This window comes from Dendropsophus ebraccatus, chromosome 12, assembly GCF_027789765.1.
Source record: "Dendropsophus ebraccatus isolate aDenEbr1 chromosome 12, aDenEbr1.pat, whole genome shotgun sequence".
NCBI classification, from domain to species: domain Eukaryota; kingdom Metazoa; phylum Chordata; class Amphibia; order Anura; family Hylidae; genus Dendropsophus; species Dendropsophus ebraccatus.
In genome coordinates this window covers 23,070,262-23,087,497 of record NC_091465.1, presented here as the reverse complement: position 1 = coordinate 23,087,497, position 17,236 = coordinate 23,070,262, and the positions used below count along the sequence as shown (strand labels likewise).

The 17,236-nt window shown below is 45.9% G+C and overlaps 1 protein-coding gene across 2 annotated transcripts; it reads right to left on the bottom strand.

Annotated features, from left to right (window-relative positions):
- Positions 1–7,837: 7,837 nt before the first annotated feature.
- YBX1 (Y-box binding protein 1) lies at positions 7,838–14,451 on the bottom strand. Of its 2 annotated transcripts, none has more exons than XM_069947643.1 (8): positions 14,148–14,451; positions 11,673–11,736; positions 11,230–11,263; positions 10,392–10,481; positions 9,288–9,593; positions 9,115–9,203; positions 8,446–8,711; positions 7,838–8,188 (listed from the first exon to the last, which is right to left on the bottom strand). In XM_069947643.1, the coding sequence occupies exons 1-7, from the start codon at positions 14,248–14,250 to the stop codon at positions 8,477–8,479; spliced, it is 921 nt and encodes a 306-aa protein (XP_069803744.1). In that variant the 5' UTR covers positions 14,251–14,451; the 3' UTR covers positions 7,838–8,188; positions 8,446–8,476. The 2 variants fall into 2 exon arrangements, with proteins under 2 accessions (XP_069803744.1, XP_069803745.1); XM_069947644.1 differs by having other exon boundaries at positions 9,121–9,203; positions 14,148–14,447.
- Positions 14,452–17,236: the final 2,785 nt, after the last annotated feature.

The following is a 17,236-nucleotide window of genomic DNA, read 5'->3' as shown; positions in this document are numbered from 1 at the left end:
TAAGTACTGGTGCCTTGGATTACGAGCATAATTCGTTCCGGGACTGTGCTTGTAATCTAAATCACTCTTAAACCAAAGAAATCACTGATATGCAGACAATTGGTTCCACAAAAATAACGAGTTTTAATCCGAGTGATATGTAGAACAGATGAAACAAACAATGAGAAACAACTGAATATGTGATATTATCAGTTACTGTACAATATAGCAATTAGCATGTGTATAATGTATAGTAACTGCATAAACCTGAAAAAACAGCAGCAGTTTGTAGATACAGAATGGAGATGCAGATCCCCATAATGCAGTAGCGTAGTACAACAGGATAGAATAGAGAAGCAGGGCTGCTGTCAGAGGTCTGTGTGGTCACATAACAGTAATTGGGAATGGGGTGTGTTCAGCATGGACCAATCAGGAAGTGAGAATCACAGAGCTGTGCAGGAGGACAGTGACAGAAACTTTTCCATACAGCAGTGTGAAGGGCTAAGTGTAAGTGCAGGCCCATTATAGCAGCAGGGTGTATAGTTGAGTGTAGGTGCAGGCACATTATAGCAGCAGGGTGTATAGCTGAGTGTAGGTGCAGGCACATTATAGCAGCAGGGTGTATAGTTGAGTGTAGGTGCAGGCACATTATAGCAGCAGGGTGTATAGCTGAGTGTAGGTGCAGGCACATTATAGCAGCAGGGTGTATAGCTGAGTGTAAGTGCAGGCACTCCTCTAGCAGGAATGGAGAGGATGGGAAACACAAGGGGTGACAGAGACTGCAGGGAGCATGAAGGAATGAGCAGGGCAGATGTGGGCACAGTATAGCAGCACTCACTGTCCGAGAAGAGATGGGTTACAGCTGTGAAGAGATTACCTCCACAGTCCTGTCCCCTGATGTAAGCCCCAGCCTGAGGTGGATCTGCCATAATTTGGAAGGTGAGGGAGACTTTCTGGGTCAGAGCACAGGGCTTTAGACCCCACTATGCAGACCATGCCCCTCCCCCAGTCCCCCAGCACATGGAGCTCCAAACCAAAGCAATGCTCTTAAGCCAAGTAACAATTTTGAAAAACTGTGAGCTCTTCTTGCAAAATGCTCTAAATCCAAGTTACTCTTAAACCAAGGTACCACTGTAATTTACAAATCTGTATAAACTTTGACACCAGTTGATTTTAAAACATTCTTTCTCCTCCGGAATACCACTTTAATCTTTTTTTTTTTTTTTTTTTTTTTAGTTTTTAGCCCTGATCATGCATTTAGACATGAACGTGGTTAGATCGATATAGTACATTATAATCTATAAAATATAAACGTTAAGAAGCACCCTGACATTGTGTATACAGGGACGTATGCCCTATATATTAACTTGGGAAACGTATTTGTTGTGTGGTGTTTACATCTCTGTGTCTGGAGAAACAATGCCACCTTGAGGATCCCAGGGGAGAGACAAACACTCCGACACTCTCACCATATCCGATGGATACAGACAGGAGACTGAGCGCAAAGGAAACTAGGATGACGCTGACCCCACAGAGCTTCCAGAAATCAAGGGATCGGTTTCAGTGTAAATCCACATTACATGGGAAAAACCAGTGATCAGAGTGAAGCAGAACAAGACCGGAGCTAGACTGACTGGGGGCAGGATATCACTGCCAACCTTGGACAATGGTGTGGAACGTATACAGAGAATGGTAGGATTGGGGGAAACATTCAGCAAAAGGAGATCCTGTACACCAAAGCAGCTACATGAAGAAAGGGGTGAGAGGACTTGCTGAACTGTTCGGGTTTGTCAACGTTCTCCGAACGCTCTGCAATTGATTCCTGGCAGCTGGAGACGTTGGATGAAAACATTGATTCAGCCATAGGCCATAGGCTGTATCCATGTTCTCTGAGAAGCCCTAGAGTGGCATCCAACGTCTCCAGCTGCCGGCAATCAGTCACCGAGCGTTCGGAGAACGTTGACAAACCCGAACAGTTCAGCAAGTCTGCTCAACACTACTCTTTAGCAAAGATAGCTAGAATGGAGGGCAACCAGCTCAAGGGTCATTGGGGGTCAAAAATTTGGTGCAAAACCCAGATTATGCAAATTTTTGGGTGAAAACTCAAAACAGGCTGCAGAGCACACTTTGACAGAGCGCAACAGGATATGAGGCCAGAATGTATACAGGGAGTGCCTGTAAACCCCATTAAGGACACACTCTCAGTCTCCCGACACAATATAATGCTCCACAAACATTATAATGACCTTAAAGTGCCCCAATACATACATGGTTATGTAACATTATTACCATCGTACATATTGCCTTCATACTGCTACTGAACAAAACAGAGACATTACCAATGATACCACCAAATAATACCTGAATAAAATGGCCACACCATGACCACTCTCATTACAAACCCTATGAGAAAGTGCAGTTACATCTAGTGACTCACAAGGGGCATCTTCTCTGATCAGTCATTCCCTTTAACGTTTTCTCTCCATTCAACCTGGGCCATTAAAACTTGGCCGTGAATCCTCCCCTAGAGTCTGCCAGATAAACATTTTAGTTTCTGTGCTGCAGCACATATAGTAGTTTGGCCCCTCTGTGAAGCACATATATAGTAAGTGGCCCCCTCTCTGCAGTCTTCATTTAGTAGGTGACCCCCATGCAGTCCCCTATAATTGGTGGCCCCCTTTGTGTAGTCTCCATAGTAAAGACTGCCCCCCCTCCAGTTCCCTAAAATAGATGCCTTCTCTGTGAAGTCCCCATAGTAGACACCCCTCTCTGTCCAGTCCCTATAGTAGGCACCCTCCTCTGTGCAGTCCCCATAGTAATTGCCCAGAGTAGTTCACTTATAGTAATGGCCCCCTCTATGATATCCCCTACATTAATGTCCTCATGTGCACATCAGAAAAAAGAGCAACTCACCTAACCCGCACTCCACCACAGTTGTAGGATTCCTCTCGTATCTTCCAACACAGGCAGCGTGAGAAATGTTGCCTGACCCGGAAGTCCAGGCTGCCTGCGCTCATTCAAATGTGTGTGCTTCTTAAAGGCGCACACACAATTGAATGACTTGCTATCCCGAGAATATGGGATAGGTGTCCTGGATTCGCGGGATGACCCTGCCGCCGTCGGGGACCACCAGAGGGTCTTCTGGACCTCCGGTGGGCCTTCAGTGTTAATCTAATGATCTGATGCACTGACTCTCACCCATTCACACATATAAATCCCCTTGCTGCCTTACAAGATGTTTAAAAGGGACATTATAGCGTCATGCCTAAAATAACACCCACCCTCCTAACATCTCCATGACAACGTCCCGAAAAGCATCCCCTCCCAGGCAAACCTGGAGAAATTGTGTGCAGTGTAAGAATATACAATGAGGATTTGTCACCACCAAATAAGATCAGGACGTCTACTACATATCCTGCAAATGGACGGTACAGGAATACTGCTGTACAGTAGTACAATACAGTCTGTGCAGCCAACGTCACCGGGTTCCCACCATCAGACAGTGATATATGACTATCCAAAAGGTCAGGTTGACCGAATGTATACACTGAGGGCATTGGTATATAGCTCATACTACATGACATCTACTAGGAATTATGCTGAATGTGGATCCCTGTGATCTCGCCCTGCAGATCATGTCATTTATAGTGGCCAGAAATCATTAACCCCTTAAAAAGGCATCTTCTAATCCTTTATAACCTTCTCCCAGAGGAGTCTCCCCGCTCATGTATGTATCCTATGAGGTTGTATACAGACTAGAGATGAGCGAACCTCAAGCATGCTCGAGTCGATCCGAACCCGAACTTTCGGCATTTGATTAGCGGTGGCTGCTGAACTTGGATAAAGCCCTAAGGCTATGTGGAAATCATGGATATAGTCATTGGCTGTATCCATGTTTTCCTGACAACCTTAGAGCTTTATCCAAGTTCAGCAGCCCCAGCTAATCAAATGCTGAACGTTCGGGTTCGGATCGACTCGAACCCGATTCGCTCATCTCTAATACAGACGTATTATTTGTATCATTTTTCTCAGTACCACTAAGGGTTACATAGAATTTTTTGATAGCTGTTTTCCCCTCAATATATGCTGTGACATCCCTGTGGCAGGGAGAAAAGCACTTTATAAGCATTTCCAGTAATAAGTATATATTGGTGATTTGTATAACTTTTAGGAGGTAATACAATTTTAAGACTTCTCCTTTAACACTATCCAGGAATAGATGCACCGTAAATTCTCCTAAAGCAATATTTCATCCAGACCTCATATCTACCTTCGGTATATTGATTGCAAGCTCTTGCATTCAGCAGCTACCCATCACTGCGTATTTAGTATACAAATATACTACTTCCTGGACAGTTATACAGGTAATGACCACTGGACATACAGACGAGTGTCTCTGGGCCGCACATAGGCATAATGGGATTATCTTCTTTAGGGATGTAAGCAGGGATTTCAGATGGGGATAATACAGAACATGCTCTGGACTTTACAAGTGGAGACAGATATTCATGGAGAAATTAAAGCAGATTGGAGTTTAGATCCAGGCCGATTGGCAGATTCAAGGATTTCGTCAAACATTTTGGTCCATCGTCTGGGGTCGTGTGGAAATATGCCAAAATTCCTTCAAAATTTGCAATTTATGTCTCCAATGTCGGTGAATGATGTTTGAGACCCTATTCACATGCAGCGGAAAAGACGGAGACTAAAGTTTGGACATGCGTCATTTAGTCCCATGGAAAAGCAGAGTAGTGCAGAGATTCCAACCCTGCAGTATCTGACGTAGAGACGAGAGGCAGCAAATATGATGGAAGAAAAAGATTTATTTTCTTCCCAAACAACGCACACTTTCAGTCATTATGTCTCCACTGGCTTTAAAAAGAGCCATATGGGCCTTAAAGGGGTTGTCCAGCGCTACAAAAACATGGCCACTTTCTTCCACAGAAAGCCCCGCTTGTCAGTTTGGGTGGTGTTTGCTACTTCGTTCCATTGAAGGGAATGGAGCTCAATTGCAAACCACACCTGATCTGGAAGCAAGTGGCCATGTTTTAGTAGCGCTGGACAACCCCTTTAAAATGTGTTGCTGCCTCTCTGTGCCTCAAGTCTCCATTTCCCACACTGTGGGTTCAGTATCTCTGCCCTTATACTAAACTGATGGCACTAGGGATGTGGGTGGTTCAAAACCAATGCCTTTTCACCACATAATTAGATGTTGTGCTGTGGGCATCAGCCTAGCCTTTATGTAGTCACATAATGAGATATGACACAGTGAGGCTAGCCCTTGTGTGGACAGATCACTGTGCTTCAGCCTTGATTTCTGAAACAGACCCGCCAGAAAAGACACATACTATACATACTGTGTTTCCATACAGCCATCTTATATTCATTTTTGCTCCTAAAGATGTGCTAGGCCTTATTTTTCCATGAATTTACAAAAAAAAAAAAAAAAAAAAAAAAAAAAAAAAAAAAAAAAAAGGGGGAAAAAATATATATGGTACAGTAGTTGTTTATATAACAGGGTATATGAACACATCCCAATAAGGGAAGCAGCTGATTGTTTATAGCTAAACTCAGTTCTTATTACATGGAGCGATCAGCCAAAAAAAAAAAAAAAAAAAAGTGCAAATACAACCTATATACATTACTTTTCCAGGGCCACCAGTGGTAGTCTGCCCTCTGCTCGCTTCACAGAGCCACCGCTGTAGCTTCAGAGCGGGTCTCCAAACAAGCCACTAACCAATCACTGGCTGCGGTAGTCCCAGCCAGTGATTGAACTGACAGGCCACTCAGCCAGAGACCTGATCTGAAGCTACAGTGGCAGCTCCAGGAGCAAGCAGAGGGCAGTCCACAACTGGGGGCCTTGGAGAGGTAATGTATACAGTTAAGGGCTGCACAGACATCGCTAACATGTCCATGCAACCCTTCCTAGATTAGAGCTGTGAATTAGTCTCAGAAAACGAGCGCTGAGCAAGCAGATCGGTGCTCGCTTACAGGAGGCCCTGTCATACAGCCAGCAGCAACTGATCTCCACATGTTTAGGGGACAAAGTGGGAAGAGGGACACCTGTTCTAGGGATAAATGTGACCCACGCACTTCCACTATCACATTGGTTGAGCCATAACCACCACACCAAGTTTACACACTGCTATTTAGCAATATTGAGGCACTGTACATTTTAGACCATTAAACACCTGGTTGTTAGACACAGCTGGTTGTGGAGAATCTTTAAAGCAGTACTCAATATCAGAAAAATGTAGACGCCTGCAGGATTATACACAGTAGCCGCACGCCACCAATACTGTCTGGTCACATGTTGCTCCCCACAAGCTCCTTCTCAGCACAGCATGAGTGGATAGGGTCAGTCAGTGAGGGTAGCACAGTTTCCATCATGCACCGTCTACTCCAGGCTCCCTCCTGGATGTTCATCTATCAAGGGGAGGAAGTTTTTTTTTTTTTTTGATACCCATAAGTCACCAGGCTCCCGTGCAGTTCCTAGTGTTCCCTCACAGCTAAGTCTTGGACATTAGTTTCCATCCAGTCTTATAAATTTAAAATCTCTCCCTACCACAACCCCTAAGGCTGCAACTGAGCATGTGCGACCAAGTGAGCTTATCTACAGGCCTAAGTAACCAGCTATAAACTTCACATTCTGGGCCAATGTGGTTATGGATTATGTAGGTAGCTACTGGACGTATATGGGACAAAAATAAAAAAAATCCTCAAAGGAAAGTCAATTTTGCATACTGGTCACCATTTAGTTTTTTTATACCATTAAAGATCTAAAAATGGTGACCAGTACACAAAATTGACTTTCCTTTGAGGATTTGTCCCATATACGTCCAGTAGCTACCTACATAATCCATAACCACATTGGCCCAAAATGTGAAGTTTATAGCTGGTTACTTAGGCCTGTGGATAAGCTAACATCGCACATGCTCAGTTGCAGCCTTAGGAGTTGTGGTAGGGAGAGATTTTAAATTTATAAGACTGGATGGAACCTAATGTGCAAGATTTAGCAGTGAGGGAACACACTAGGAACTGCACGGGAGCCTGGTGACTTATGGGCATCATAAAAAAAAAAAGAAAAAAAAAAAAAAAAAAGGGGGTAGCTTCAAAGGTACCGGATTCGCAACGAAATCTGCTGCAAAAGCTGGTACAGTCAACTTCAATAGGGTTATATACTCTGAGTGGAATTTTCATTCTCCTGCGCGTCTGTAACCCGGCCCCTTTAACCCTGCGCAGCATACATTACATGCTTGGCGCTGCAGCTGCTAATCAGTGACTGCAGCAGCCGAGCAGGACCAACGGGAGCCTCACATGCAGCCATGGTGCCGAGAAGGTAACATATGCTGCGCGGGTGGTGGTTGGGTCGTTACAGAAGCTACCTTACATACTTACAGCAGAGTTTTCATTCCACTGCATGTAACCCTTTTGAAATTCACTGTACCAGGATTCGCAGCAGATTTCTCTGCAAACTCTCAGCATGAAATCCGCTGCAAATCCAGTACATGTGAAGATACCCTAAAGTTTAGATCAGAGAGTCACTCAGTGCTACACTGTTTCATCATGCCTGGACATGGGATTTAATAGTTTTGCAACAGCTAGATGGCCCCAGGTTTGACACCTGTGGGTTACATTATAGTGGGCATTCAGATCTTTACCAGCTAAAAGCTTTTCCCTATCATGTGTGGGGACAAAAGAGGGGGGGGGCTTTGAGAAGATGTCTGGGAAGTCGAACCATCTGGCTGCTAGGACCACCAATGAAAAAGACTGAGTATATGTAGTGTATTTAGAAGTTGCACTCATGCCTACTGAGCCTGGGCTTTACCAAGTATTACACCATCACACAGGACACACGAGATACTTTGAGACCTTTATTAATAGATGCTTGCAATTTGTTGACTGTTTGAAAAAAATCAGGTGTACGTTTATTACAAATTAAAAATGAGGTTCTTAAAAATCTTGGTTTGACCAGATAAGAAACAATTTAAAAACCTTTGCAGGCAAGACTGCGAAAACATTTGTTTTTTTAAAAAACTTGTCATTCCCAAAAGGAGATCTTAGATAAAAAATAAAAACATCGCTGCAAGAAATCATGCAGAACGATATTATCTGGTCAACAGCAAAAAGCAAGCACTTAAGGTCTTCAGTTCCAATTCTTTGTTCAATTTCTTATTGCTGGAATTTCAATCTTGTTTTTTTGATGACAAAACTGTAAGGAAAAAACATAACTTTCTTAATCATTTTTAGCATTTTTTTGGTTCACACTTTCCTTGAAGAAAAAGGATTTAAGTCCTATGTAAACTTTCAAAAAGGTGCAAAAAAAAAGTTTAAGTTTAGCACTTCATGCTACAAGCTCTGGAAGGAAAAAAAATCCCTACAACATTTAGAAAAAAAATATAAAAATAAAAAAGTTAAATAAAATTCCTCTGTGAAATGATAAAATTGTGCTCAGGCTTTAACACTAACCCGGATGGTGGTAGAGGTGGTAAGCCGGTATTTACTCAGCCCCGCCCTGCTCAGCCTCGGGAGCGGACGTGTTTTCTGCTGATGTTTCGGCTGCCTTGGTCTCTTTACCATCTTGTGGTTTAGGGTTTTCTGGGCGTCTGCGTCTGTAGTTAAAGTTACGGCGGTACCGACGTTGAGGTGGCTGCTGACTCTGGGTTCCATCCCCCTGATTTTCCTTGTCTTCTTCATTTCCATCTTCTCTCGGTTGTCTCTGACGAGGAGGTCCCCTGGAAAGAAGTACAGAGAACCATTTTACAAAAGCCATTAATAGTAACAGATCAGATAGAGATTTCTTTTCACAACTTTCTAAACTTAGTGAGCGCTATTACACCTAAAATGTGGACCAGGCTCTGGATAAGGGACAATATTCCAGTGTCTTACAGCCACTCTGGTTAACATTTGGGAAGATCTGCTACTAGCAGTGTTGAGTAAACATGCAAGACTATTTGGGGTTGGCAACATTATCGGAACCTGAACGACTGGCATTTCACTCTTGCTGCCAGAAGTTGGACAGCATCCAACTTGTCCTGAAAAATACAGTGTCCAGGCTCTGAGAACTTTGTCGAACAGTTCGGCAGGTTTGCTCATCTCCAATTTGTAAGATATTACTCAGAAAATAAAATCACTTACACATACCTGCGGAATCGTGGTCTGAAGCCTCTGTTGTACATGTTCTGCCTCACTGGTCTGCCTTGGTCGCCTGTACCTTGGCCTTCTCCCTAGAAAACAAAAGTTTAAAGGTTTGCACAATATTTTATAGTAAAAGCACAACATGTTATGCTGAAGAATGAAGGCTAGCTTACCTCAACTACTTCACCCTGTACTGGGGCGTTAGAATACTGTGGTCTGCGCCCATATGGTCTCCTCAAGTAATATGGAGGATAACGACGCCTCCGGTATGGGCGTTGTTGGTTAGCGCCCTCTCCATCTGCCGCACTCTCGCTTTCTTCAATCTTCTCTCCACCTTCACTGTTTTGGTAATTTTGCTGGTAGTTACGTGGAGGACCTCGGCGGCGTGGATAGCGCCTGTAATGGTTGCGATCTGCTGCATATTTGCTGCCTTGCACTGGAACACCACCAGGACCAGTTACATTTGCTGCCTCTGCACCCTGCCAAGACAAAATCATTTAAAGTCAAATTTATGTTTATGACAAGCTGACAGAAGAATTATTTTTTCCTAAGGAGAATCATCTATCCACAGAATGATAAATGTTTTGTCAATATATGCCCCCAGTGTCAGTCACAACGGGGTCCAGTGTCCTCAGTTTAAGAACAGCATTGGATCAGAGACTAATGGCCCTATTCCACGGGTAGTTTTAGAGGAGCAAACGAGCGCTATTAGCGCTCGTTTGCTCCTCGTTCGCCGCTCGCTGCCGCCGCTATTCAACGCGGCGGCAGCGAGCGGGTGAGTGCGGGAGGGGCGGCGGGGAGGCTGCTCGGAGGATCGCTGATCGTCCGGGCAGCCCATAGGATATAGCAGCGTCTGCTGCCGATGCTCCTATTCAACGGAGCGACGGCAGCAGATCGCTGCTATATCAGTCGCTTGTTTTTCAACATGTTGAAAAACAAGCGACTGCAACGATCAGCCGACATGAACGATGTCGGCTGATCGTTGCACTCTATTCCACGGAACGATTATCGTCCGTAGCGGTCGATATCGTACGAAAACGAACGATAATCGTTCCGTGGAATAGGGCCATAAGGGACTGAGCATTATACCAAGCCATCTGTTCTATACACTTTGAAGGGAGCAGCAGCATGTATGACCAATAGCTGCTCCACTCAAAATGGGTCATGAATCCTCTCAATGGTCTTTGGGGTGCCCAATGGTGTATCCTGTGGCTGGCAAAACCCTTTTAAATTAGAAATATGCAAACTCCACACATCCAGTTCCAAAAAGGCCTTACCTTCTCTCCCTCCACTACATCAAACTCCACAGTTTCCCCATCTCCCACACTGCGAAGATACTTCCTTGGGTTGTTCTTCTTAATGGCAGTCTAGAAATTAAAGAGATTATATTTAGTTTTCTGACATGTGGAGGAGTTACCTTAAGATTAACAAAGGACAAATGCAACTACTTATCAAGTCATAAGTTACCATATGGGAGTACCCCTAAGTAAAACAGGATGTCACAGATATGCAGGTCAAGAGCAATAGCCTCCGGTACCATCCGGCATGCCTGTGGTGGCACGGAAGCTAAGCTGGTGGGTCTATGCAATTTGTTTAAACTCCATTGATATCAATGTGGATCAGAAATCGTAACCATCAAAAAACACATTCTGCAAGGCTTTTTTTTTTTTTAAAGTAAAAGGCAATTAAAAAACAAGCTCTTTATGACAGTCCGCAGCACTGATGTAACGAACTCATATGTTCAGATAGCAATAACGCTTAATTACAGGACTTGCTTGTGTCCAGAAGATGAAGTTCAAATGTATTCCTTACAGATTTTACATCAGACCGAACAGATTTTCTATAAAGGTGCACCCCCCACCATGTTCTGTTCAAAATATCATACGCCAAAGCAAGTCTGTTACAAATACATCTGCTCATAGCTTTATAGTAAACTTTACTGAATGACTATTAAACAAAATTTAAATAAAAAATATTTAGGGTAAATAAAAAACAACAACATTTGGCACAATCTACTCAATTTTTCTAGTCTGTGAATGAAATAGCTGCCATAGATCTAGCCATGTAACTACAGTAAATTGTCAGATTGTTTTCCGTCTTAAGAATTGTACTCACCTGGTGTACAAACACGTCTTCCTTGGTGTCGTTCCTAAAAAAAAAAACCATGTCATACAACAGTAGTTTTGTATTCTATAGTTGTACATTGACAATGTAAAAGATGACGCTAGCTTATGTAGAGAAAAATACTCGGTGTTAGAATAGATCTTTACTACTGGGTATGAAGAGTTTATTATGAGAACAAGCCTATAAGAATGCACACCATGACCCATTTAACTATTTACATTAGAATTACGTGATAACTTCCCCATTTTACTTTTCTGACAACATCCAAGGCCTTATGTCCCCAATATACCATCAGCACTCCACTCGTGTACCTCATTACATGCCTATAGAGATTACATAAGACAGGTACACAGGTGACTATGGCGAGCTCTATAAACATGCTTCTGGGGGACACTGTATAAAGGGGTACTCCAGGCTTGTGATGCGGCACTCACCTGTTGATGAAGCCATATCCGTTACGCACATTAAACCATTTCACAGTGCCCAAAACCTTGGTTGCTGCAAAGAGAAAGAAAAGAAAGTCAGTTATAGGGGGTAGAGAGCAAACACCAAGACAAGGACAAAGTCTATGATAACACACTGGACTATGACTGCCGTCACACTGCACATGTGGGCTGGGAGAGCGGCCGGTGGAAACAGGACTTGTTTCCATACAACCCGCCCTTCATTCCAATGGAAACATAAGGTATGACACAGAAGCTTCATTGGACTCATCTTTATAGATGAAACAAACTAGTTACCTTATATCTACTAGGCACATGGCCTAGCGATGGGATGCCCAAGCTGCTGCAGAACTACAACCCTAAGCATGCTAAGAGCTGTAGTGCAGTTGCAACTTGGGGGGGGGGGGGGGGATCATTTCCTTGTTGGGTTAAACCACTGGGATCAGTTCTCTTTTATTCAGGCTACATGCCAAGTTATGGTAACAATATACAGCACAGCCACAAGGCATAACCCTGCAGCAAGGTGGATGAGAAACACGTAGTGCAAACGTCACAATGAGTGTAAGGGTCCTACCACACAGGACAATGCTGTAAGTGAGCGCAGATCTGCTATTACATGGCCCGATAATCACTTAGCTGCACAGACATAGGTAGTATACACCGTATTGTCACCAGCGTTGTAGATTAAGTACATTGAATACAATTTAAGGGTATGTTCACATGCCGCAAATTTCCATATGAGCATACCCTTAATCTGTATATTCCACAGCCAATTTGCCAAGTTAAAGGGGTTATCCAGCGCTACAAAATCATGGCCACTTCCCTCTCTTATCTCCAAATTGGGTGGGGTTTCAAACTCAGTTCCATTGAAGTAAATTGAGCTCAATTGCAAACTGCACCTGAACTGGAGATGAGAGGGGGGAGGTGGGGAGTGGCCATGTTTTTGTAGCGCTGGATAACCCTTTTAAGCTGTACCTTTAGACTAGGGATATAATTTTTTTTGGCTATGACAGGTGACATGGCCAATGGCCAGCGTATAGTGAATGAGGTTGTGGTGTGACCCTCAAACTTCAATGCAGCATATAAGGGTGATCTCTAGCCATAACAAACCCACCATGTGCTGCAACTATGACGCTCCTGCCTAGCCCAGACAATGAGCAAGGGGCCGGCTCCTTTATTGATGAGGAGAAGAGTAGAGATGAGCGAACCTGGAGCATGCTCAAGTCGATGCGAACCCGAACGTTCGGCATTTGATTAGCGGTGGCTGCTGAACTTGGATAAAGCCCTAAGGCTATGTGGAAAACATGGATATAGTCATTGGCTGTATCCATGTTTTCCAGACAACCTTAGAGCTTTATCCAAGTTCTGCAGCTCCAGCTAATCAAATGCTAATCGTTCGGGTTCGGATCGACTCGAACCCGGTTTGCTCATCTCTAGAGAGGAGTCACTGATCGGACTCCGACCCATCGGCATGTTACCTCCTAATCAGTAAGGACCCCGGCCAAATAACAGGGACTGGGAGGTACCATGTGATCAGTGCAACATTCTCCATAGCGCATCAACACATAGAGGATGTGTAGCACTGGCCACATGGTGATTGCATTAGGGGGGGGGGGTAACAGGTAGGGGAATACCCCTTTAAGATGTGATATAAGGGTATTTTCTTTTGTATGTTGCCTAATTGCTCTTATAATAAGTATATAAAGCAGGGATGGGGAACCTTCGCCCTCCAGCTGTTGCAAAACTACAATTCCCATCATGCCTGGACAGCCAAAGCTACGCTTCGGCTGTCCAGGCATGATGGGAATTGTAGTTTTGCAACAGCTGGAGGGCGAAGGTTCGCCATCTCTGATATAAAAGGTATAATTAAAACCACACTGCATCAAACTGGTCACGTGTCTCATTTAGTTGGAAAAATTGCCTCCCAGCCCCCTAGGAGCCAGTAATGTGTATAAGCACCGTGCGCCCCTAGTGGTGGGTGGAGGTATGGCAGCCCTGTAGGTCAGGGAGCAGCAGATCCTTGCTGGAGAGCGGCACTCAGTCACCACGTGGCTGGAGCGAGGCCAAACCGCCAGGCGGCCACCCCCTGCAGGCTCCGGGCCTCCCCACACACGGGCAGGCGGCTCCGGCCACAGAGCGGCACCCGGCTCCACTGCGGAGAAAGCCGAGCAGGCGGCGCTAGGACACAAAGGGAGCCAGGGAGACGGGGCGGCTAGGCCGCAGACAGCGGACATTTTGAAGGCCTCAGGAAGTGATGACGTCACAGCCGTGAGGCGGGCGGGCGGATGAGAAAGAAGGAGGAGGAGGGAGACACGAGAGGGGGGGGGGAGAGAAACCGCCACTCACAACGCGTGGCAGCCGATTCACACTAGACGGTTACCTGCCTACACACACACACGACGTTAACCCCTCCCTTCCCCCACCCATCTCCTCGGCGGCGCTCGGCCTCCCGTTACCGATACTTACCGATGACCTTCTTCTCCCCCACAGTGGCCGCCGGTTCCGGGCTCGACTTGCTTTCCAAGGCGGCTGGCTGCTGCTGCTGTTGGGTTTCGACGTCGCTGCTCATGGTGGTATTAGACGGTTGTGGTTCCCTTCAGAGGTGGTGACTCGGGCCGGCGGTGGCTCGCTGTTTACTTTGACCCCGGGTGTTGATGGTAACTTAGGCCGGCGGTGGGGGGCTGCTGCCTTCGAGCTCCCTGCTGTCCGCTCTCCGCTCCCGCTACCGATCGAACTGCCTAGAATGACGTTACAGACGGGTTAATCATCGCAGACTGCCCGCCCCTGTCGCGCTCCTATTGGCCCGCGAGCTCGTCAGTCCGCAGCCGCGCGCTCTCACAGGCGGGCGGGGGTGTCAGTTAAGCCCCGACGCGCCGTGATTGGCTGAAGGTTTTCGCGGATGGCCGCTATTGGTAGAGAGAGGTGTCAATCACTGGGATTGGTGGGATTAGTCTCGACCGTGGCCTCAGACGGCACCATAGCTGCTCTGAATACTAACACACGGCGCTATAGAGGGGGAGGGGAGCCGGGGACAACGTGCGGGGCTGCAGTCAGCGGACCCCACATTTACACCACAATAAATATGCGAATAAACCTGCCCATTCGTTCCCATAGACACAATAGGGCTGCTATGGCTGCCAGGGCACACGTTTCTCACGATTAGGTCCCTGTTCATACTATTGTATTTCCCTGCGCTATTTCTTTCCCTTAATTTCACAGAAAATTTTATTAGGAAACGTATAATCGTTAAACGTATATCGTTACACAGCGTTTCTAGTGGTGCAGCGTAAAATCGCAGTATGGCGCAGTTCACACCTGCTCTGTTATCGGTGCAGTGCAACAACAAAAAAACGGCGCCAGCAGATATATTGCACGTCAGACCGTACCGGCGCAGTTCCTCTGCCCATCACGGATGCATCCCTGATTGCAGCAACCACATTCACTCCCATGAGCTGCGATGAAGGTGGTCGGGTGGACGGGAAGCTCTTACACGCTGGTCACTATGTTATTCTGTCCATTATTACGTAAAAATTAATGGAAATCAGACATTCTGTGATTTGTGAGCTTCAGCGGATCATGGAGACTGCCATAGAGAAAAAAATGCCTTAAAGGGGTTATCCAGCGCTACAAAAAACATGGCCGCTTTCTTCCAGAGACAGCACCACTCTTGTCTCCAGGTCAGGTGTGGTTTGTAATTAAAGAGGACCTGTCCCCCCCACCCTCCCGTGCCGGCGCAGAGCCCGGCCGACCCCCCGGTGGAGACCCTTTACTTACCCCATGCACAAAGTCCGGCTCCTGGACCCGCTCCCGTTGCCGAGAAATCTTCATCAGAAGCCCAGCGCACGCTCATCAGAGATGAGTCCGACGCTTATAGAGAATGAATGGAGCCGTCATTCTCTATGAATGTCGGACTCATCGCTGATGAGCGCGCGCCGGGCTTCCCACGGTGATATCTCGGCAATGGGAGCGGGTCTGCGTGCACGGGGGGAAGTATAAGGGTGGGTTCACACTGAGGAATTCTCGCGGATAAATTCCGCGGATTTCTGTCGGCTGTCCACGCTCACGGCCGCGCTCCTATCGCCGGCTCAATAGACACCATTCTATGGGCCGGCTGATTCCGCATTCTGCCGAAAGAATTGACGTGTCAATTCTTTCGGCGGAATGCAGAATCCGCCCGTGCATAGAATGGTGTCTATGGCACAGGCGGAGAGGCGCGCGGCCGTGAGCGCGTACAGCCGACGGAATTCCGCGGAATTTATCATCGAGAATTCCTCAGTGTAAACCCACCCTCAGGGTCTCTGGGGGGGGGATGGGTCAGCCGGGCTCTACCCCGGCCTGGAGAGATGACTGGTTCCCTTTGAGCTCCATTCATTTCAATGGAACCGAGTAATGGTCCGTTTACACGGAGCGATAATTCGCCCAATCGATCATTTAACGATTTTGAAGTAACGATTTGGTTTCTATAACGATCAGCATTTAGACGAATAAATCGTTAGAAAAATCGTTATTGTGATCGTTTTTAAGATCGCTTAAGCCTATCTAACACATAGGGTGACTCTGTGAAAGACTGTTTACACGAAGCGATCTGCAAATTTTTAGCGAACGATCAACAACGAATTGAGAACATGTTGAAAGATCACAAAGAACGATTTTTCGCTCGTCACTTGATCGTTTGCTGTGTTTACACGGAACGATTATCACTCAAATGCGATCATTATTGTGAAAATTTGAACAATAATTGTTCCGTGTAAACGCAGCATTACAAAACCTGCACCCAAACTGGAGACAAGAGCGATGCTGTCTCTGGAAGAAAGCGGCCATGTTTTTGTAGCGCTGGTTAACCCCTTTAAGGTGTCCATACCCATTAGTTCAGGGATGAGAAATCTTGGCTCTCCAGCTGTTGCAAAACTACAACTCCCATCATGCCCGAACAGCCAAAGCTTTAGCTTTGGCTGTCCGGGCATGATGGGAGTTGTAGTTTTGCAACAGCTGAAGAGCCAAGGTTCCCTAACGCTGCATTAGATAGACGTCAGACAAACCCAATGACGGGGTTATCCCAAGATTGGATAGGGGATACCAGACTGATCGATGGGGTCTGACTGCTGGGAATTACAGAAGTGGAGGTCAGATGTCCCCTGAGTTAATGGAATAGCAGCAGACTCCACTCACTATAGGACTTTACCAAGCACTGAACTCTGCCCCATAGACGGTAAAGAGAGCGACGGCCAAACATGCACTGTGGCCCCATTCACTGGAGGGACAATGGACCCTCATGATCAGTGGGGGGTCTCGGCTCTGATCTCAGTCTAGTTATGCTCGGTCCTGTGAATAGGGAATAACTTTTTTATCTTGGTCACCTTGATACAACGTATCAAAATTGTGCCTGATAAATCAAGAGCAACAATGGGAGAAATAGCAGAAAGAATCCATATTGTCCGGCGGCGATCTCACAGGAGGGGGCAAAGACACTATAAAGGCTGATCACAAAGTGTTGCTGCACGGAGGCATTCAACCCCGCAGAGCGTGACTAGTCAGCTATTAGTCCATTGTATGGA

What these genes read in the sequence shown, in the direction of transcription:
- YBX1 (XM_069947643.1), bottom strand. Translation starts at nt 14,250, where the DNA reads ATGAGCAGCGACGTCGAAACCCAACAGCAGCAGCAGCCAGCCGCCTTG. An exon ending in GGATATGGCTTCATCAACAG is followed by an intron (nt 11,264 to 11,672) that starts GTGAGTGCCGCA and finishes TTTTTTTTTTAG; the next exon opens with GAACGACACCAAGGAAGACG. An exon ending in CCACGATTCCGCAGGTATGT is followed by an intron (nt 8,712 to 9,114) that starts GTAAGTGATTTT and finishes ACTTCTTTCCAG; the next exon opens with GGGACCTCCTCGTCAGAGAC.